Source organism: Dendronephthya gigantea, unplaced genomic scaffold, assembly GCF_004324835.1.
Source record: "Dendronephthya gigantea isolate DGI-Jeju-01 unplaced genomic scaffold, DenGig_1.0 000265F, whole genome shotgun sequence".
NCBI classification, from domain to species: Eukaryota; Metazoa; Cnidaria; class Anthozoa; order Malacalcyonacea; family Nephtheidae; genus Dendronephthya; species Dendronephthya gigantea.
The window spans coordinates 121,340-145,484 of NW_021163275.1; the positions used below are offsets into that span (position 1 = coordinate 121,340).

Genomic DNA, 24,145 nt, shown 5'->3' on the forward strand with positions numbered 1-24,145 from the left:
AATTATACTGTGTGTATCTCACATGAAGAAACTAAACCTTGCTTTAAAGAACATACTACAGAGAAGATGATGTTAGTCATCGACAGTTTGAATGCATCTACCAAATATTATGTTCGTGTTCTTGCAAGAACTAAAGTTGGTCGAGGAAACTACAGTAAAAGTCAGGGAATATTTACAAATGGAGGTAGGGCCTGTATTTCAAAGTTTAGTTGTCAGATTGACATCACAAACTAAATACTAACATTCAAGTTCATATCATAACATTGATGTTATTTATTTTACAGAACGAACAGAGATGGCCACAAATAGAACAGAAACTACATTAACTTTCTCGTTACAAATCCCTTCTGAAAATTTTACGTAAGTACCAAACGTTCCTGAAAAAATGTTACAGAGAATTGCATGGAAGAAATCATTTGGATGACTAACTTCAGACATTGTTTTTTTGCACTTAACATACAGAATTTTTGTAGGTATTTTTACGTCGTTGCTTTGAAACTGAGAAAAAGCAGTGACAAGCTTCCATCACCCAGCAGTTACGATAACAATGAACTAGTGACATACAAAGAAGCTAACACGTCAGCTGAACCAAAACCTTATATTGCCACCGTCATAACAAGCAGAGATAAAACCATGTTTATACTTGGTGATGGTGGAAATACAAGTTTTCAAACAACACGAAGACGAAGATCAACAACAAATGATTATTATAATGGACCACTGGAGTCTGGAGCAAGTTACAGTATTTTTCAAAGGATCTTTCTTGATGACAAGGTATTGCTGGAAATTAGTGCTAAAAGGCTTTTAATATCTTATAGCTTGTGAAAACAAAAAGGATTAGGATTTTCATCCATGTTAACCGTATTTAGAGTACATGCATCCAACTCCAGCCGGTCAGATTTTTAGTCTTGAACTAGATTTTTGGAACGACTGCTGACCTCGATCTTTTACTTCAGGGTGAATTTTACTCCACAGATTGGAGCCCAACATCAACAACTGTCGAAAAGAAAGAAACGCTAGCGCCATGTCCAACGCTAGGCAAAAACACAGGTAAATACCTAAATAATTGCCATATATTGACTACCGATTCCATTGAGATAAAGCACAACAGGTTTAATGTTTCCCTGTTTTAAATTTCTTCAAAATAACTTCAATAAAGGAAATTCTCTGTAACGATTTTCTGTAACGTATATATGTCACGTCCTAGTCGACAAAAAAAAAGATCGATCAGAAATCACAGGACACGACAACAAGTTCTAGAAAGTATATTTGTCAACTAAATTAATTTTCAAACACGAGTCGTACGATTTTGATCTAAAAAACGCTGAATTTCGAACAAAAGAGGATAGTTTTTATGTTGATACATTATTCAACAGACTGTGTCGTTTTAATTCATTCATCTTTAGATGCAAAAGAAGATTGGGATCTTGTAGGAATTATAGTATTAGTAATTCTCCTGGTCATTTCACTCATCTTTAATGCTTATTTGGTTTATCAACTTCGTCTCAAATCGTCAAGCACCAAAGCGAATTCGGGAAAGAAGACCACTGACAATTCCAAAGATATTTATGAAAATCCTAACAAAGATGACGTTAACAATTATGAACAAGTGAAAGATGAACAGTCGACGTATACAGCTCTTAAAAGAACTGGGAAGGAAGAAAATGATCATGTTTATAGTCATCTAAATCAAAGATCTCAACACTACGAAAACAAGAAGGAAACTGGATTATAAAGACGCTCTTTCACGGAACATTGACAATAAACTTAAGACTAGGATTTCTGTCTGGATAATGAAAAGGGGATGTTCAGATACTGTCAAAAATCTGGCTAAAATAGACCATTTGTTGACCCAGTGTTGAACGGATTTATTTGAGTACTTTTATCTGACAGTGTGTGCTCCTGGAACTGGTGCCAATAGAGAAAAACTGTTAACATGTATCGGGCTATTTAATTAAAAGGTTTCAAATGAATATTGAATATAGCTATACTTAGTTAGCATTTAGTAAATAACAAAAAACGATATTTTTCGGTAAAGTGAGTGACGACAGTCAATAAGAAATGCTATAACAATAATATAATATAGACAATGCTAAACCAAGCGCTAGCTAGCATACCGGAAGACAAAGCTCAGAAATTTACAGTTTCGACTCAGTTGAATAATATTAACATTTGGGGATTTTTTCCACCGTATGACAGCGAGATCGTAGCGTACATTATTGTTTCTGGGCACTCAACTATAGCACTAATGAATTTGAAGCAAAGAAATACGCTGCATTTCGTGACAATTAAAGAGGAAAACAGACCTTAGAAGTACAGTTTCCTTGGAAATCTAAATATCGTCCATAACATTAGCGATTGTTGGCTTATATTTCATGTCCTAAATCAACACATCGACTGTTATTCATAATATATCCATGTCATTCAAATTGCTTTTGAAAAATATAACAGAATTGCATGGTGTAACTCAGCAGGAATTAGTTCAAGAATGTCAGAACTTTCGTTTGACCTTTTGAATTATGAAAGCAGCATTCAGACTTCATGCTGAGTTTTTATGAATATTTATCTTAGTCAAATAGAATTAATCTCCTCTTCCGTCTTCGCCATTCATAAAGACGTTTCCTTGCACAACTAAATCATGTAATATATCGAAATCTTTATGAAATGCCGCCTCAATTAATTGATAAGATGTTATTCAAGTGTTGCAAATGGGAGTTGGCTGCGATTATTGTTATCCTCGTGTATCTTCAGGGTAAGTATAAGCTGTATAACATCATTTAAAGCAACCAGGAACTATTTGAGAATGGACTATAGGTATTGTCACGATTGAATTTGTGTTTCACAAGGAAGCCTTTAAAGAGTTCTTTATATCCTCGATTTATATTCAGAGCCGGCAAAAATCAGTTTGGGGAACGAACTTGGGGAAGAGAAGACTTCACCGCTAATATGGTTCGTCTTGACTGTATATGTTTGGTAGCCTACATGTGTAACAAGTGTTCAGAGCCAGACAATATTTGCCAACATATAGAATACTGATTATTAGATTGACTATGGCTACCTGACGAATATATGTGACCCTTCTTTCGCCATGAATTAAACCTGCTGAGACATCACTTACGTCTACTGACGGATGATTTTACTGGCTGATCTACGCAAGATCTGCTCAGTAACTTACTTCTAACTTCATGACGTCTATAATACTAGCGATCCGCAAACACTGCATGCATGCATGGTGCACTTAACACACAATATATTATATCTACTAGCAGTGATTTTTTAAGGACATTGCGATCTCGAATTGGGTCCTGTCTGTGTGGGCTTTACATGAATGCTAGCTCACATTAATCACACGCAAAGAGCAATTTTGCTTCGAGCGCGAAATTTCCTCTAGTAGAGAACAACTTTAAAGGTTGTTAGAGATATTCTCAATACGCCATATTCGGGATATTTTTATTTAATAATCAGAAAATATTGTTTGCCGTTTTGGCAGTACCAGGCAGGTCAAATGCTTGCATTGGCCCGATTTATATAATTATACAAGAGGCGGATAATCCAACTGAACTAGAAAACGAACTATCTTTCGCTTGCCCAAGTTCTTCTAGATGGATGATCCCGTCTCTAGAATAAATCGCGGTATTTTGTAATTTTCCAGGTGTTGCTGGTTTCTTTGTGAAACATGTGAAGACAGGAAAGTGTATCAATGACACAGCACGAATACAGTCACAAGGCTCGAGCTGGGGCAGCGTATCTTTTCTTGAACTCTCCAACAACTGTCTGGATCCAGCTGCTCAGTTTCGGTTTCGTGATAATGGCGCCATGTTGAATTTGAAAAGACAAGGATGTCTTGCTATATTTGATAAGGATCATCAAGATGAAATGTTTTACGTCTACGTTCCTGCTACCCCGGAAACTATAGAAACATCTGCCTGTGCTGACAAACGGGTTATAAAACAAACCTCTTGGGGGGGTTTATCTGGACTTAACGATGATTCTGCAAGCAGGTGTGCAGACCCTGATGGATACATAAAAACAATCGCAAGCTGTGTAGACGGGGAAAATAAACGCTTTATTTTTGGTACGTTTCTGTGCGATCTTTCTGCCCGCCAGCATTGCAATTGTCTGAGACGGATTTAATTTCGATAATAGTCAAAGGCCGCGGAGGATTGTTAACTGGGGGGGGGGGAGGTGTGGTCAAATATTCATGTTAAGCCTGGTTTCCATATGACACCGACCTGTCGCCGACTCACTGTGTGTAATAATCCAAGGAGAAAATGATTTCAGAAAGGCAAAATATTTCACTCTTCAATAATCACCGTCAATAATAATTTGCCGACGTCGGCGTTATATGGAAACCAGGCTTTGGCAGATCGTGAAAAAGATCAATTTCAAAATATACTAATAAGTCATAATGCTGAAGGACGAATAAATATAGAGATTACTTCCTGGTTGGCGAGTGTGTGCAATTTTTATGCACGAGTTGTGAAGGATTCCAATACGAACAGGTGTAGCGAACGAGTGAGTTTGCGATATTTCACATCGAGTGGATAATAAAAATCGTACAAATGAGCCAAGCATGAAGTAATTTGTTTATAAAATGTGTATACAGATCAATTTGACAACGACACGCTTTTAATATACAAAAACACAGCGAGCAACAATAATCGAAATTTTATGCATCAAAATATATTTATTACCGTTCAGTTTCTTTGTAATCTTGTTCAGTAGAAGTTAAATATTCTTTCCGAAAGATTTTATATTGTGCTGAATGTAATATCCTATATTTTGACGCCATACAAATTAAAATACAATTTGAAATATCTTTTTATCATTCTGCTGTGCATAAATCTCTATACACATAATAAATGAATATATGCCCCCATCCATAACGATCTTCCGTGGCCGCAGTAGTTGCTAAAGAATATAAGAAGCGAATTTCAAATTTGGAAGATCACACACACTCCCTGCATCAATTTTTATTATCAAGGTTCAGTGACATGTTATGGAAATACGACAGAGAATGTCACTTGTTCTAAAGATCAGTTCATGGTAGTCAAGACTGCATCTTACCGTGGATTGTCTTACTCAAAGACATGTGGTTTGAGTGATGATTATAGTTGTACAGTTGATGTAACATGTCTTGTTAAGAAACAATGTGATGGTCAACATGAGTGTAAAATAACTGTGAATGAAACCTTGTTCTCTGATGATCTGTGTCCTGGATTGAAAAAATATCTTTACTTTGAATATCAATGTATTGATACTGTGAAATCTTATAGCGATGTTTGTGGTATGTATTGTACTACAAATGAAAGAAAATAAGAAAATACTAAAGCTTTAGAAGGTGCATGGTAGTGATCCGTAGTAAAATTAAGAGTTGACTTTTGTCTTTTAGTTTTTGGCGCGTTTTTATCGAATTCGTCTTTGCCAAACGAAGGTGTTGTGAAAGTTATTACCGACAGCGGAGACAAAAGTGTTTGTGCAGGAGGCTTGAATAACAAAGCCAAGAATGTTGTTTGCATTCAAATGGGATACAAAAGAGCAGACTCTGTTGCTAATACGCCTGTCCAATCAACTACCAAATATAAAATATTCTCTGGAATTATAGACTGTAATAACGACCACAAAGATTTACGTCAATGTTTGATCACAACTTCCAAATCAAGTTGTTCTGAGTTGTCATTCATAAAATGTAAGTTTTGAAAGGAGAATGTATGAACAATAAGTCCAAGAATTAGAAGGAAATTACCATTGTAAAAAATTCGAGGACTTCACAAATGATCTTCGTATTTCAGGTCATATTTGCGACAAGCCTCTGTTGGAAGACAAAGAAAGATTTCCAGATTCGTCATTCACTGCCTCCGTTTCTTCAGAAGGTCACAGAGCTTCTGATGCAAGGATATCTAGTGGCAGTTCTTGGTGTGCTTCTGTCTCAGATGGCAAACATTATCTTCAAGTCAACTTAGGAAGACTTTATGTGTTATATAATGTGACAACGTTTGGTGACAGTACCAGTGCCAAATGGGTGAAGAATTACAACTTAAATTACACTGTCGATTCAGAGAATTGGAAACAAGTTCAGACTGGAAATCACAAGGTAATTGATATGTGACACCCTATTTTACACGTTGATATATAAATATATATATATATATATATATATGTATATATGTAAGGTGTATTTGTTCTTCTGCACAAGTATAACCAAGCAGAAAATTCTACTTGACCGCGGTGGGAATCGAACCCGCGACCTTCGCATTTCTAGAACGATGCTCTACCGTCTAAGCTACAAGGCCAAGTTGGGAACGACTGTGATTTTACTTAAGTTGTTATTGACAATGCGGAGTTTCGTCCTTTTACATGTCGTTATGCAGTTACTTCTGCAAATGTTGATAATTTGTACTTTTGCTCTCAATTGAGCCATGTGTTCACTTGTGGATATATATGTAAGGTGAATTACACCTTACATATATATCCACAAGTGAACACATGGCTCAATTGAGAGCAAAAGTACATATATATATATATATATTAATATATATATAATATATATATATATATATATATAATATATAATATATATAAATATATAATATATATATATATATATATATATATATATATATATATATTTTTTTTTTTTTTTTCAAAGATATTTCAGGGAAACAAGAATGCTTTTAATGGTGCAGCCATAGGAAGTTTAAATGGCAAAACAACAAGAGCTTTACGGTTTATTCCATTGTCATATGAAGTTCAACCTTGTATGAGAATTGAGATCTGCGGTGACAGTAAGTTACGTTTATTTCTATCGACGTTTTGGTAAAGAGTTTGCAGTTGGTGATTAGAAGATCGAGTTATTCAATTACAAGTTTGATTTCCTTTCTCTCAAGCTTTATATCCAGACCAACCTAGAAACATCACCGTCTTTAACATTAAGTCACGAGGTGCTGAAATATCGTGGATTGATCCTGAGAATCAAGGATTTACCAGCGTATCAAGATTTTGGATTAAAATGAAGAAAGACAACTCACTTATTCTGAATATCAAAACAGGAAAAATCAATGAAAATAAAATAGACAAGCTCACTCCATACACAACATATGAAATATCTGTAGCTGCTGGAAACAACGATGGTTTCGGCGAAGAGAAAAGTATTATGTTTTCAACACGAGAGGAGGGTAAGAATGATGGATCCTTCACGCATTGTTTAAGATTACAAGAACTCTCGCAATAGAAATTTTAACTGACTGATATTCTTCAAAATAATCACGAATTGTTACCCTGTCTCATTTTGTTACATCCTTGAACCCATCCAAACAAAGAAAATTCAAAGAAACGTCTTACAGTTGCCATTTTGATATATTTAGCTCCAGAAGGTCCTCCACTGAACGTCACAGTCACTGCAGAAAGTTCATCCTCATTATCAGCCACGTGGGATCCTCCTGAAGAAGAGAAAAGAAATGGCGTGATCGTCAATTATACTGTGTGTATCTCACATGAAAAAACTAAACCTTGCTTTAAAGAACATACTACAGAGAAGATGATGTTAGTCATCGACAGTTTGAATGCATCAACCAAATATTTTGTTCGTGTTCTTGCAAGTACTAAAGTTGGTCGAGGAAACTACAGTAAAAGTCAGGGAATATTTACAAATGGAGGTAAGATCCGACGGAAGAGTAAACTTCACACAGTCGAAATTAAAATTTAATCTCAGATCGTCAACGAATTTACATATTTTCCTGCAGAAGGAACAAAGATGGTAACAAATAGAACAGAAACTACATTAACTTTCTCGTTACAAATTCCTTCAGAAAATTTTACGTAAGTTCAAAACCAGCGTTCCTAAAGCAATATTTCAGATAATTGCATGAAGAAATTATTTGGATGACCAACTGCAGACTTTGTCTCTTACTGAACAAACAAAATATGTTTTAGATATTTTTACGTCGTGGCTTTAAAACTGAGAAAACAAAGTGACAAACTTCCATCACCCAGCAGTTACGATAACAATGATCTAGTGACATACAAAGAAGCTAACACGTCAGCTGAACCAAAACCTTATATTGCCGCCGTCATAACAAGCAGAGATGAAAACATGTTTATACTTGGTGATGGTGGAAATACAAGTTTTCAAACAACACGAAGACGAAGATCAACAACAAATGATTATTATAATGGACCACTGGAGTCTGGAGCAAGTTACAGTATTTTTCAAAGGATTTTTCTCCATGACAAGGTATTGCTGGAAATTGATCTTAAATGAGGTTACCAAAACATATCGAAAAGGGAAACTTCTACAGATGTTAATGGTGTCTCAACTTAATATTTCACTCCAGGGTGAATTTTACTCCACGGATTGGAGCCCTGCTTCAACAACAGTTGCAACAAGCACTCCCACAACAAATACAAGTAAGTGCAAATACCCAAGACCTGTGTATAAACTGAAGTTATGTTGTCAAAACAGGTGATAGTGAAGTGAATGAATAATTGTTTTATGGTGAAAAAGGTATGTGCGGAAGGTTTGAATGAACTGCACCCCCTTTTTAAAAAGGCTAAACAATACAAGACGAGGTAAAATCGTCGGATTAACGTCAGGACTAAGAATATTTTTGTTTATGATCATGTAGAGAGTAAAAAAAGCGATAATATTCCAATGATTGCTGGTGTAGCGGCTGGTGGTTGTATTCTTCTTATCCTGGTTATAGTCGTGATCATTCTGTATAGAAGGTAATCATTTTTACGAAAGATTTAACCTGCAGGGGAACGAACTCTGTTCCCCAGTTCTAATCATTATTTACATCTATGTATCACGGCTCCTTTTCAATAGATTAGTTTCATAGAGTATTCGAGTGAAGAAATTGTATCATGTCTCGTAGGATAGCTCTAAAATGGATTATATAAGGCCCTTCAAAAACGTTTTGTTCCTCAACGTTGCAACTGTGCGCATTGCTGTTTTACGCTCGCTGCTGGAATGTCATCTTGTATTTCAGACGCGAGAGCAAGAAAGATTCAGAACCGTATTTTGAAATGGAAGAGAAACAAAAAGTTGCTCTACCTGCGATCAACGAAGCATATCTTGATTCTAACGACAGACATCTCGGTCCCAACAGCTCTACTGAAGTACAACCGAACCCCACCGTTGCAGATGAAGTAGATGCGGGTAATCCAGTTGAGGAGAAAAAGATAGATCCTTCAGATCTTGCTGCTGCTAATAAAAATATCTATGATAACCAAGAAGGTGGGTGATTTTAATGGTTGGTTACTGTGACGCCAAAGTCACAGGTTGCTCTCTCTCGTTACAGCAGGGGACACCCCACCCTAACCCTAGGACCCCAAAGGGGAAAGGTGGGGGCACCTTTCTAAGACAAAAGTTATCCCTCAAACGAGGCAACCAGTTAGCGCTTAATGACAGAATATTTTATTTCTTTGAATCCTCGTTAACTCAAATGTATATTTTCCCAGCTGTTGTTGCGAGGATTCATAATCCTGTTCCTGTTGGCGAATTCAGTGATCACGTGAACAACCTGAGACAAAACGATAGAAAAGATTTCAAGCTGGAATTTGAGGTGAAGTGAGAAATTCACAACCATAGCACGATTTCATCCAAGCTGTCTCTATCATAATTCTCAAACCATTTAGCATCATTATTATAGCTTTCTAAATTTAACCCAACTTTCCTATTCAACTTTTCAGGATTTACCAACGGCGAACATTTCCAACGGAGATATTTCAAAACGAGCGTTTAATCGACCGAAAAACAGATACGGCAACGCAGTCACATGTAAGTTAGTTAGACTTGATGTTTTAAAGACATCGTTAAGATTCAAGAATATCAATAAACGATGGTAATCTTCAGCCATCAACGAGTACTGAATGTTTTCTCTGGTTGTAGATAATGATTCTCGCGTCATTTTGTCTGGTGACGAAAAATCAGATTACATCAATGCTTCGTACATCAACGTGAGTGCAAAAACAATGACGTATGAAGAGGTCTGACCAGCACGACATTCCTAATATTTGTAATTATTTCTAGGGATTGTTAGCGAATTATTACATCGCCACACAAGGTAAAACGAAGAACACAATGAATATCATGCATTCAATAAAAACACTATTCACAACGTTTCATTCTCTTGAAGTGGAATGAAAAATATAACTGTAATTTCTTTATTCAGCTGGCCCAAATACTAGAGTGTAAATATCTGAGTTGACGTATTTTACTTAGGACCAAAACCAGCAACAGTGAATGATTTCTGGCGGATGATTTTTGAACACAAATGTCCAACAATCGTCATGTTGACCACATTGAAAGAAATGGGAAAGGTTTTTTATTATTATAACATTTTACCATCAGACAGCAATGTAAAAACTACAGTTACATAAAAAATTTAAATTAATCTCTGGAAAAATGAAATACGACTTTCTTTTTTCAGGTAAAATGCGAGAAATACTGGCCTGATGACTCTGGTTTGTATGGAGATATCAAAGTGACAGCCAGAAAAACAAGAACATTTGCTGACTACGTTACTCGGCTATTCACTGTTGAAAAGGTAACTAACTATAAACACAAATTAGCTCTATTAACTCAGACAAGATGAGTAGATGAATGCTTTAAAATGAATATCTTTAATCCAGGGGGGTGAACAACACAGAGTTCAACAGTTTCACTTCAAAGCATGGCCAGACTATGGTGTTCCTCACTACCCAACACAGATTTTAACTTTCAGAGGACATTTCAAGTCTTTTCATGAGACTAAAACTGAACCAGCTGTGATTCATTGCAGGTAGGAAATTATTAGATTACTGTTAGAGCAAGTGAAGATTGTGAAAATTATGATAGATGAGAGTTTCCCAGGAATGGTTGGGACGGAATAAGCGCGATATTTCTAGTGAACGTTTACCATTAATACTTTCAACAGCGCGGAGTTGGTCGAACAGGAGTGTTCATTGCTGTGGACAAGATTTTGGATGATCTTGACAAAGAAAAGAAAGATGTGATCGATGTCTTTGGCTTTGTGAAAGACATGAGAACAAGACGAATGAACATGGTGCAAACTGCTGTAAGTGTCAGGTGACATAAAGCTATTGACTGTCCATAATCAACCATTATTTTAGCGAAATGAAAAGAAATACCAATCAAGATGTCTCTGTGACATTCACTCTCTCAAAACCAAACACCAGCCCACCATTAATAACAAGGTTATTTTGTTTACCATTCAGGATCAATATGTGTTTATTCACGATGCAATCGTTGATCACATCAAGTGTGGAGCGAATGAAGTTCAAGCAACGCATGTGAAATTCGAGATCAAGAAATTATCAGAGCAAACTAGCGAAGGCCAGACTGGATTCGAAGAGAAGTTTAAGGTAAAGAAAAATTTGATTCAGTTGCAAGTTGGATGCTGTTGTTCATTTCTATCTACAACTATCATGGGATTAAAAGTAATTTTGAGTAGCCACAGTGTATGTGAAGGACTCGTGTTAAACCTTCAATATATCCAAGATATTCTTCCTTGTACAGCGTTTGAACACAGTCTCACCGAAGTTGATGGAGGATCAATGCGAAGCAGGACTTTTGGAGGAGAACAAGAAGAAGAATCGAAAGGAACACATTTATCCATGTAGGTTAAAATGTGTTTTAATTTGAAGTTTTGCATTATAATATTTTGTGTTTATCTTTCTGTTCCAGCTGAGTCTGGTCGTGCTTGTCTGAGTCATCTTGAAAATGTCGCGAATTCGGATTATATAAATGCTTGCTTTGTCGATGTGAGTTTATTATTATGGTAACCGAGTAACTAGTAAAATAAAGATGTGACGAAAACCCTTTCAAAACCGATTTATCTAAATAGGGTTATCTTGGCAAGAATTATTTTATTGCTACACAAACACCTCTGAAGGAGACGATTAACGACTTTTGGAGGATGGTGACCAAATATTGTTCGTCAACAATCGTCATGTTGAATCAGTTGGGTGAAGACGAGGTCAGTAGGCAATTGCGTTCTTCCTAACTGAGGAATCTGTCAAGTCTGTTATCTATCACCACATCAGCATGCTTGTTCTTCGGGAAAATTTGGGATGCCTTGATGCTTGCTATTGTGAAGCCCACTGCTAATTCTTCACTTTAAATGGTGCTAATACAATTGTTATCATTCAAGGAATACCCAATGTTTTGGCCAACCCAGAGAGCTAAACCACAGTCATTTGGAACCACCACAGTAATGTTGGATTCTTTCGTCAAAAAAGAAAATATTGTTGTTAGAAAATTCATCGTTTCACCATCAGCGGTATGTATTATCAGTACTCGATTGTATCTCAAACATTATCATAAATGACGCGTACACTGCTAATAATGATTGATTTGAACTTTCTTCTATACACGACCAGGATTTGAAAAATGGTCACATGTTAAGATTGGTTCAGTACATGACGTGGCCAGACCATGGAGTACCAGAAAATGTTAACGATATTGTGAAACTTTTGTCTGAAGTTGAAGACGCGAAAAGAGCGGCGGAAAAGAAGGGACCAATCATTGTTGTTTGCAGGTATGGAATTATATACATTTGTGACTTTTTACTGGAATTAATATATTAATTAATTGAATCATTCAATTAAGAATCAATTAACGAGTATTTGTCAATTAGTTTAAGCAATTTAATTTATTTTCTAGCGATGGTGCTGGAAGAAGTGGAACGTACATTGCAATTTCTAATCTTGTGGACAGAGTGAAAGTTGTTCAAGTCATTGACGTCTTTCAGTGCATCAAATTGATCCGTGCAAAGCGTCCACAGTTCGTTGAGACCGCGGTAAGTTAACGTAGAATGAACTATTCCAATCAGTCGCAGTTCTAATAAAACTATACTGTACATAAAGTTACATAAAAGGCAAAATTATTGACACGAGAAAACCAGTTGATTTAGTTCGTGTTTTCTCCCGTTTTAGGCTCAATTCAAGCTCTGTTATGAAGCCGTTTCAGCTGTTTTGAATTCCTTTAATGAATATTCAAACTTTAGCGATACTTAACACAGCAAAATCAGCACTTCGGAATCAGCTAGTTAAATACTTAGGTATATAACCGCTTAGTTTTAATTTAATCATCATGGGAATTAGGAAAAGACCAAGGACATTCAGTTCATAAGATATTATTAAAATAATGAAAATAGAAACCTCCATATATTTTGAAGATCAGGCTAAAATATATCGCCTGATGAATTTATGTATACCATCTGACGAGTCAGTTGAATAATATTAACATTTGGGGATTTTTTCCACCGTATGACAGCGAGATCGTAGCGTACATTATTGTTCCTGGGCACTCAGCTATAGCACTAATGAATGAATACGCTGCATTTCGTAACAATTAAAGAGGAAAACAGACCTTAGAAGTACAGTTTCCTTGGAAATCTAAATATCATTCATAGCATTAGCGATTGTTGGCTTATATTTCATGTCCTAAATCAACACATCGACTGTTATTCATAATATATCCATGTCATTCAAATTGCTTTTGAAAAATATAACAGAATTGCATGGTAGAACTCAGCAGGAATTAATTCAAGAATGTCAGAACTTTCGTTTAACCTTTTGAATTATGAAAGCAGCATTCAGACTTCATGCTGAGTTTTTATGAATATTTATCTTGGTCAAACAGAATTAATCTCCTCTTCCGCGTTTGCCATTCATAAGGACGTTTCCTTGCACAACTAAATCATGTAATATATCGCAATCGTTATGAAGTTTCTTCTCAATTAATTGATAAGATGTTATTCAAGTGTTGTAAATGGGAGTTGACAGGGATTATTGTCTTCCTCGTGTATCTTCAGGGTAAGTATAAGCTGTATAACATCATTTAAAGCAACCAGGAACTATTTGAGAATGGACTATAGGTATTGTCGCGATTGAATTTGTGTTTCACAATGAAGCCTTTAAAGAGTTCTTTATATGCTCGATTTATATTCAGAGCCGGCAAAAATTCAGAGCCGGAACGAACTTGGGGAAGAGAAGACTTGTACGCTAATAGGCTATGGTTCGTCTTGATTGTATATGTTTGGTAGCCTACAAGTGTAACAAGTGTTCAGAGCCAGACGATGCTTGCCAACATATAGTATACTGATTATTAGATTGACTATGGCTACCTGACGAATATATGTGACCCTTCTTTCGCCATGACTTAAACCTCCAGAGACTGATCTACGCAAGATGTGATCAGTAATTGAATTGTAGAGACAAGTTCTGTCTCATCAGACAAACTTCTAACTTCATGACGTCTATAAAACTAGCGATCCGCAAACACTGCATGCATGATGCACTTATCACACAAAGTACTAGGACATTGCGATCTCGACCTTTTCAGGACATTACGATCTCAAATTGGGTCCTGTCTGCATGGATGTGCGGGCTTTACAAGAAAGCTCACGTTAATCACACGCAAAAAGCAATTTTACTCCGAGCGCAAAATTTCCCCTAGTAGAGAACATTCTTTAAAAGTTGTTAACTGTTTTGGCAGTGCCAGGCAGGTCAAATGCTCTTGCATTGGCCCGATTTATATAATTGGATGATGATGATGATCCGCCTGAACTAGAAAACGAACTATATTTCGCTTGCCCAAGTTCGTCTAGATGGATGATCCGTCTCTAGAATAAATCGGGCCATTGGTTCCACACGGTATTTTGTAATTTTCAAGGTTCTGTTGGTTTCTTCGTGAAACATATCAAGACAGGAAAGTGTATCTATGACACAGCACGAATACAGGACCAAGGCCCGCTCTGGGGCAGCCTGTCTTTTCTTCAACTCTCCAACAACTGTCTGGATCCAGCTGCTCAGTTTCGGTTTCGTGATAATGGCGCCATGTTGAATTTGAAAAGACAAGGATGTCTTGTTATAAAAAATAGGAAGAGTCAAGGTGAAATATTTTACGTCTACGTTCCTGCTACCACAGTAATTAGAGAAACATCTGCCTGTGCTGACAAACGGGTTATAAAACAAACCTCTTGGGGAGGTTTACGTGGACTTAAAGATGATTCTGCAGCCAGGTGTGCAGACCCTGATGGATACATAAACATGACTGCAAGCTGTGTAGACGGGGAGAATAAACGTTTTATTTTTGGTAAGTTTCCGTACGATCTTTTCTGCTAGTCAGCGTTGCAATTGTCTGAGGCGGATTTAATTTCGATAGCAGTCAAGGGCCGCGGAGGATTGTTAAGTGGGGGAGGGGGAGGTGTGGTCAAATATTCATGTTAAGCCTGCAGGGTTTACATATGACGCCGACCTGTCGCCGACCTATTGTCTGTAATCATCCAAGGAGAAAATGATTTCAGAAGACAAAATATTTCACTCTTCAATAATCACCGACAATAATACTTTGCCGACGTCGGCGTCATATGGAAACCAGGCTTTGGCAGACCGTGAAAAAGATCAATTTCAAAATATACTAATAAGTAATAATGCTGAAGGACGAATAAATATAGAGATTACTTCATGGTTGGCGAGTATGTGCAATTTTTATGCACTAGTTGTGAAGCATTTCAACACGAACAAGTGAGCGTAGCGAACGAATGAATTTGCAATATTTCACATCGAGTGGATAATAAAAATCGTACAAACGAGCCAACTATGAAGTAATCTGCTTATTAAATGTGTATAGAGATGAATCAATTTAACAAAGACACGCTAGCTTAATTTGAATATAAAAAAACACAGCGAAAAACAAATATCGAAATTTTTATGCATCGAAAACATACTTATTAACGTCCAGTTTCTTTGTAATTTTCTTCAGTAGAAGTTATAGATATTCTTTCCCAAATATTTGATAATGTCAAATGTGATATCCTATATTTTGACGCCATCGTATTTCACGATTTAAAAAACAATTTGAAACACGATTTTTATTTCACCATTCAACTGTGCATATAAATATCTATACACATAATAAATGAATATATGCACACCCCCCCCCCCCTTAAAGATATTCCGTGGAAGAAGAAGAACGCGTAAGAAGCGTTCTCAATTTAGAGGATTACACACAGTCACTGCATGCATTCTTTTTATTAAGGTTCAGTGACATGTTATGGAGAAACGACAGAGAACGTGAATTGTTCTAAAGATCAGTTAATGGTGGTCAAGACTGCATCTTACCGTGGGTTGTCTGACTCAAAGACATGTGGTTTGCGTGATGATTATAGTTGTACAGTTGATGTAACATGTCTTGTTAAGAAACAATGTGATGGTCAACATGAGTGTAAAATCACTGTGGATAAAACCTTGTTCTCTGATCATCTGTGTCCTGTATTGAACAAATATCTTTACTTTGAATATCAATGTATTGATACTGTGAAATCTTATAGCGTTGTTTGTGGTATGTATAGTGTCTATAATAAAGATTTATGCTGTTTTACAAGAACGTAACAAGTTATCTTGTATTTCAGGTCATATTTGCAACAATCCTCTGTTAGAAGACAAAGAAAGATTTCCAGATTCGTCATTCACTGCCTCAGTTTCTCCAGGTCCCAGAGCTTCTGATGCAAGGATATCTAGTGGTAGTTCTTGGTGTGCTCCTGTCTCAGATTATAAACATTATCTTCAAGTGGACCTGAGAAGACTTTATGTGATATCGACTGTCGCAATATTTGGTGACAGTATCAGTGCAAAATGGGTGACAACTTTTTACTTAAATTACACGGCTGTTGATTCTAACAATTGGAAACAAGTTCAGACTGGAAATCACAAGGTAATTGCTCCGATACGTTTTCTTTTACATTTTTATGCCTACATCAAAAGAGGGAAATATCGTATACGGTATTATTGCATCAAAATGAGTAGTCCAATGTTCAATTCTCGCGCAAATGTAAATTTTCCTGACATTTCTATGCATCTGTTTAAAGATATTTCAAGGCAACAAGAATGCTTTTAATGGCGCAACCATAACAAGTTTGAATGTCACAACAACAAGAGCTTTACGGTTTATTCCATTGTCATATGAAGTTCAACCTTGTATGAGAATTGAGATCTGTGGTCAGAGTAAGTTACGTTTATTTCTATCGAGGATTTGGTAAAGCATTTGCAGTTGGTGATTAGAAAAGTTCATTTTGATAATTATGAGTTTGATTTCCTTTCTTAACAGCTTTATATCCAGACCAACCTAGAAACATCACCGCCTTTAACATCACGTCACAAAGTGCTGAAATATCGTGGATTGATCCAGAGAATCAAGGATTTACAAGCTTATCAAGATTTTGGATTAAAATGAAGAAGGACGGCTCAATTATTGTGAATATGACCACGGGAAAAATAAATAAATATAAAATAGACAAGCTCACTCCATACACAAGTTATGAAATATCTGTAGCTGCTGGAAACAAGGATGGTTTTGGCGAAGAGACTATTATTGCGTTAGTTACACGAGAGGAAGGTATCGGTTTATTCTTCGCGCATTGTTTAAGATTGCTACACCTCCCGCGATAGAAATTTTACCTGACTGATATTCTGCAAAATAATAACGACTTGTTACCCTGCCTCATTTGTTACATGCTTGAACCCGTTCATGCATAGAAAATTCGAAGAAACGTCTTACGGTTACCATTTTGATATATTTAGCACCAGAAGGTCCTCCACTGAACGTCAAAGTCACCGCAGAAAATTCAACCTCATTATCAGTCACTTGGCATCTTCCTGAAGAAGAGAAAAGAAATGGCGTGATCGTCAATTATACTGTGTGTATCTCACATGAAGAAACTAAACCTTGCTTTAAAGAACATACTACAGAGAAGATGATGTTAGTCATCGACAGTTTGAATGCCTCAACCAAATATTATGTTCGTGTTCTTGCAAGTACTAAAGTTGGTCGAGGAAACTACAGTAAAAGTCAGGGAATATTTACAAATGGAGGTAAGATCCGACGTTTAATCATGAGATCTATTAGTCGGAGAAGAGTAAACTTCACAAAGTAAAATTTTCACAGTCAAAAATTTTACCTCAGATTGCCAACGAATTTACATATTTTCCCGCAGAAGGAACAAAGATGGCCACAAATAGAACAGAAACTACATTAACTTTCTCGTTACAAATTCCTTTAGAAAATTTTACGTAAGTTCAAACATTTGTAAAGCAATATTAGAGAGAATTTCATTGCATGAATGAAATAAATTGGATGACCAACTACAGACTTTGTGTCTTGCTGAACAAACGGAATATGTTTTAGGTATTTTTACGTCGTGGCTTTGAAACTGAGAGAAAGCAGTGACAAACTTCCATCATCCAGCAGTTACAATGATCTAGTGACATACAAAGAAGCTAAAACGTCAGCTGAACCAAAACCTTATATTGCCGCAGTCATTACAACCAGAAATAAAACCATGTTTATACTTGGTGATGGTGGAAATACAAGTTTTCAAACAACACGAAGACGAAGATCAACAACAAATGATTATTATAATGGACCACTGGAGTCTGGAGCAAGTTACAGTATTTTTCAAAGGATCTTTCTTGGTGACAAGGTATGACTGGGAATTTATCTTAAATACATGAGGTTACCGAAACACATTGAAGATGAAAACTTCTACAGATGTTAACGCTGCCTCAACTTAATATTTCCCTTCAGGGTGAATTTTACTCAACGGATTGGAGCCCTGCTTCAGCAACAGTTGGAAAGATGACAACACCAGCAGCAAGCACTCCTACAATTGCAACAAGCGCAAGTAAGCCCAAATACATAAAACCTGTGTATAAACTAAGGTTATGTTGTCAAAACAGGCGCATGATAGTAAAGTGCCATGAATAATTGCTTTATGGTGAAAAAGATATGTGCAGAAGGTATGAACGAACTTCATATCCCCTTCGTAAAAAGGCTAAACAATGCAAGACAATTTAAAATCGTCGGATTAACGTCAAGACTAAGGATATTTTTATTTATGATCATGTAGAGAGTGAAGAAAGCAATAATATTCCAATGATTGCTGGTGCAGTGGCTGGTGGTTGTGTTCTTCTCATCCTGGTTATAGTCGTGATCATTTTGTGTAGAAGGTAATCATTTTTACGAAAGATTTAACCTCAGGGGAACGAACTCTGTTCCCCAGTTATAATCACTATTTATATTTCACGGCTCCTTTTAAATAGATTAGTTTCATAAAATGTTTGAGTGAAGAAATTGTATCATGTCTCTGAGGATAGCTCTAAAATGGACTATATAAGGCCTTTCAAAAACGTTTTATTCCTCAAAGTTCCGATTGTGCGCATTGCTGTTTTACGCTCGCTGCTTGAATGTCATCTTGTATTTCAGACGCAAGAGCAAGAAAGATTCGGAACCGTATTTTGATATGGAAGAGAAACCAAAAGTTGCTCCACCTGCGATCAACGAAGCATATCTTGATTCTAACGACAGACATCTTGGTCCCAACAGCTCCACTGAAGTACAACCGAACCCCACCGTTGCAGATGAAGTAGATGCGGGTAATCCAGTTGAGGAGAAAAAGATAGATCCTTCAGATCTTGCTGCTGCTAATAAAAATATCTATGATAACCAAGAAGGTGGGTGAGACTAATTGTTCCTTACTGCGACGCCAAAGTCAGAGGTTGCTCTCTCTCGTTACAGCAGGGGACACCCCACCCTAACCCCAGGACCCTAATGGGGAAAGGTGGAGGCACCTTACTAAGACAAAGTTCTCCCTGTCACTGACTATAGGCAACCAGTTAGCGCTTAATTACAGAATATTGTATTTCTTTGAATCCTCGTTAACTCAAATGCATATTTTGCCAGCTGTTGTTGCGAGGATTCATAATCCTGTTCCTGTTGACGAATTCAGTGATCACGTGAACAACCTGAGACAAAACGATAGAAAAGGTTTCAAGCTGGAATTTGAGGTGAAATGAGAATCTCACTACCATAACACGATTTCTTTATCATAATTCTCAAACCATTTAGCGTCATTGTTATAGCTTTCTAAATTTAACCCAACTTTCCTATTCAATTTTTCAGGATTTGCCAAATGCGAACATTTCCAACGGAGATATTTCAAAACGAGCGTTTAATCGACCGAAAAACAGATACGGCAACGCAGTCACATGTAAGTTAGTTAGACTTGATGTTTTGAAGACATCATCAAGATTCAAGAATATCAATAAACGATGGTAATCTTCAGCCATCAACGAGTACTGAATGTTTTCTCTGGTTGTAGATAATGATTCTCGCGTCATTTTGTCTGGTGACGAAAAATCAGATTACATCAATGCTTCGTACATCAACGTGAGTGCAAAAACAATGACGTATGAAGAGGTCTGACCAACATGACATTCCTAATATTTGTAATTATTTCTAGGGATTGGTAGCGAAGTATTACATCGCCACACAAGGTACAACGAAGAACACAATGGATATCATGCATTCAATAAAAACACTTTTCACAACGTTTCATTCTCGAAGTGGAATGAAAAATATAACCGTAATTTCTTCTTTCAGCTGGCCCAAATACTAGAGTGTAAATATCTGAGTTAACGTGTTTTACTTAGGACCAAAACCAGCAACAGTGAATGATTTCTGGAGGATGATTTTTGAACAAAAATGTCCAACAATTGTCATGTTGACCACATTGAAAGAAATGGGAAAGGTTTTTTATTATTATGACATTTTACCATCAGACAGCTATGTAAAAACTACAGTTACATAAAAATTTTAAATTAATCTCTGGAAAAATGAAATACGACTTTCTTTTTCACAGGTAAAATGTGAGAAATACTGGCCCGATGACTCTGGTTTGTATGGAGATATCAAAGTGACAGCCAAAGAAACAAGAACATTTGCTGACTACGTTACTCGCCTATTCACTGTTGAGAAGGTAACTAACTATAAACACAAATTAGCTCTATAAACTCAGACAAGATGAGTAAATGAATGCTTTTTTAAATGAATATCTTTAATCCAGGGAGGTGAACAACACAGAGTTCAACAGTTTCACTTCAAAGCATGGCCAGACTATGGTGTTCCTTACTATCCAACACAGATTTTAACTTTCAGAGGACATTTCAAGTCTTTTCATGAGACTAAAACTGAACCAGCTGTCATTCATTGCAGGTAGGAAATTAGTATATTACTATTAGAGCAAGTGAAGATTGTGAAAATTATGATAGATGAGAGTTGCCCAGGAATGGTTGGGACGGGATAAAAGCGATATGCTAGTGAACGTTTACCATTAATACTTTCAACACAGCGCCGGAGTTGGTCGAACAGGAGTGTTCATTGCTGTGGACAAGATTCTGGATGATCTTGACAAAGAAAGGAAAGATGTGATTGATATCTTTGGCTTTGTGAAGGACATGAGAACAAGACGAATGAACATGGTACAAACTGCTGTAAGTGTTAGGTGACAGAGCTATTGACTGTCCATAATCAGCCATTGTTAGTATAGCGAAATGAAGTGAAAAGAAATACATATCAAGATGTCTGTGACATTCACTCTCTTAAAACCAAAGACCAGCCCAATATTGAAACAAGGTTTATTTTGTTTACTATTCAGGATCAATATGTGTTTATTCATGATGCAATCGTTGATCACATCAAGTGTGGAGCGAATGAAGTTCAAGCAACGCATGTGAAATTCGAGATCAAGAAATTATCAGAGCAAACTAACGAAGGCCAGACTGGATTCGAAGAGAAGTTTAAGGTAAAGCAACATTCGATTCAATTGCAAGTTGGATGCTGTTGTTCATTTCTATCCACAACTATCATGGGATTAAAAGAAATTGTGAGAAATCAGATCAGTTCGTTGCCACAATGTAAATAAGGACTCATTTCAAAACTTATACCACTATATCCAAGATATTCTTCCTTTTACAGCGTTTGAACACGGTATCACCGAAGTTGATGGAGGATCAATGCGAAGCAGGACTTTTGGAGGAGAACAAGAAGAAGAATCGAAAGGAACACATTTATCCATGTAGGTTAAAATGTGTTTTAATTTTACGTTTTGCATTATAATATTTTGTGTTTATCTTTCTGTTCCAGCTGAGTCTGGTCGTGCTTGTCTCAGTCATCTTGAAAATGTCGCGAACTCGGATTATATAAATGCTTGTTTTGTCGATGTGAGTTTATTATTATGGTCACCGAGTAAATATTAAAATAAATGTCGAAATGACGAAAACCTTTTTATAACCGAAATATTTAACAGGGATATCTTGGCAAGAATTATTTTATCGCTACACAAACACCTCTGAAGGAGACGATTAACGACTTTTGGAGGATGGTGACAAAATATTGTTCGTCAACAATCGTCATGTTGAATCAGTTGGGTGAAGATGAGGTCAGTAGGCAATTGCGTTCTTCCTAACTGAGGATTCTGTCAAGTCATTGCAGAATTATGTCTAGATCTGCTTGTGCTTGAGTAAAATTTGGGATTTTCCTAAATCCTTGCTACTGTGAGGGTCAAACAATGTCCACTGCTAATTCTTCACTTTAAATCGTGCTAATACAATTGTTATCATTCAAGGAATACCCAATGTTTTGGCCAACCCAGAGAGCTAAACCACAGTCATTTGGAACCACCACAGTAATGTTGGATTCTTTCGTCAAAAAAGAAAATATTGTTGTTAGAAAATTCATCGTTTCACCCTCAGCGGTATGTATTATCAGTACTCCAACATTATCATAAAGGACGCGTACACTGCTAATAATGATTGATTTGAACTTTCTTCTATACACGACCAGGATTTGAAAAATGGTCACATGGTAAGATTGGTTCAGTACATGACGTGGCCAGACCATGGAGTTCCAGAAAATGTTAACGATATTGTGAAACTTTTGTCTGAAGTTGAAGACGCAAAAAGGGCAGCAGAAAAGAAGGGACCAATCATTGTTGTTTGCAGGTATGAAATTATATACATTTGTGACTTTTTAGTGGAATTAATATATTAATTAATTAAATCATTCAATTAAGAATCAATTAACGAGTATTTGTCAATTAGGTTAAGCAATTTAATATATTTTCTAGCGATGGTGCTGGGAGAAGTGGAACGTACATTGCAATTTCTAATCTTGTGGACAGAGTGAAAGTTGTTCAAGTCATTGACGTCTTTCAGTGCATCAAATTGATCCGTGCAAAGCGTCCACAGTTCGTTGAGACCGCGGTAATTTAACGCACAAAATAAACTATTTTTCAACTGTACTTCTAATAAAATGATTTAAAGTAAGATGAAGGTAACATTGACAGTGAATAGATGTTGTTTGTTCCTACTTTCAGGCTCAATTCAAGCTCTGTTATGAAGCCGTTTCAGCTGTTTTGAATTCCTTTAATGAATACTCAAACTTTGGTAATACTTAAAGAGTAACTAGGCTAGTTATATGTACTGGAGTCACTATACCACAAAGATCATTTACATTGCATTCATTTATAACCCAAATAACTTGTAAAGTTAAACATTTTAGTCCGTCAAACTAGTATATAATTCGGAACCATTTCCTTTCGTAGATGACGTTAAATTTATAGGCATCTTCCACGAGTAACTTATTAAAAATAGCACAACATATGCCAGGCATTATAACATTAAGAATGATAGAATGAATGATATTCCACGACAGTTGCATGTAACCTTTCCCGAGGCAAGAGAATCCAGAGGGTTTATCGGTTTAATCAAACCTCGTAAGTCGTAACACAAGATATAGTTCGCTGTTCGCATTGTATTCACTATATAGCGCCATAATATAATTATATAAACGTACCACTAAATTAGAATAAAAAATTGCGACTTTAAACAAGTTTAAATACTTTATTTGTAACAATATTTAATAACAAATATGAAATAAACACAGAAACATCGAAGCAAATGCTGTATATACTCACCCAATAAGCCATGTAAATGCCTTGCTTTGGTCATTCAAAGTCTTGATTTCGCTCTAGTTCTCCTTTCTTCTCGATTTTGCACGCTCCGAGTGTTCGTTTGATCAGTTTAGTTCCAGAATACATAGTAAGGCAAGTATTCTTTATGATATTTGCTACATATTCATGTCGCAAGTGAAAAAGAACTTCTAAAAAATTTAAAACGGCCGCCATGCCTATGAAGAAACGTGCTCTTTTAAAGCACAACTTTAGAAAAAAACATATGCCAAAATGACATTTCAAGATGGCGCCTGGACCATTGAGTGATACAAAAATATAAGTTCGAAAAAACC

General features: G+C 36.3%; 2 protein-coding genes and 1 long non-coding RNA gene across 3 annotated transcripts; all 3 read left to right on the forward strand.

Moving 5' to 3' along the window:
* The first annotated feature begins 619 nt into the window (after nt 1-619).
* LOC114541077 (receptor-type tyrosine-protein phosphatase epsilon-like) lies at nt 620-23,353 on the forward strand. Its single transcript, XM_028561061.1, has 20 exons — nt 620-774; nt 8,334-8,406; nt 8,625-8,724; nt 8,985-9,235; nt 9,460-9,563; nt 19,964-20,051; nt 20,163-20,230; nt 20,304-20,337; nt 20,494-20,591; nt 20,703-20,819; nt 20,907-21,055; nt 21,192-21,333; nt 21,498-21,644; nt 21,818-21,917; nt 21,986-22,062; nt 22,149-22,280; nt 22,467-22,595; nt 22,685-22,842; nt 22,968-23,103; nt 23,217-23,353. Exons 1-20 carry the CDS (start codon nt 634-636, stop codon nt 23,295-23,297), a joined length of 2,325 nt encoding a protein of 774 aa, XP_028416862.1. The 5' UTR covers nt 620-633; the 3' UTR covers nt 23,298-23,353.
* LOC114541085 lies at nt 9,724-10,068 on the forward strand. The gene is made up of 3 exons (XR_003689193.1): nt 9,724-9,778; nt 9,890-9,957; nt 10,031-10,068. It is a non-coding gene; the product is annotated as an uncharacterized LOC114541085 (long non-coding RNA).
* LOC114541083 (receptor-type tyrosine-protein phosphatase epsilon-like) lies at nt 11,853-13,314 on the forward strand. Its single transcript, XM_028561066.1, has 5 exons — nt 11,853-11,978; nt 12,153-12,281; nt 12,382-12,539; nt 12,665-12,800; nt 12,937-13,314. Exons 1-5 carry the CDS (start codon nt 11,919-11,921, stop codon nt 13,015-13,017), a joined length of 564 nt encoding a protein of 187 aa, XP_028416867.1. The 5' UTR covers nt 11,853-11,918; the 3' UTR covers nt 13,018-13,314.
* Nucleotides 23,354-24,145: the final 792 nt, after the last annotated feature.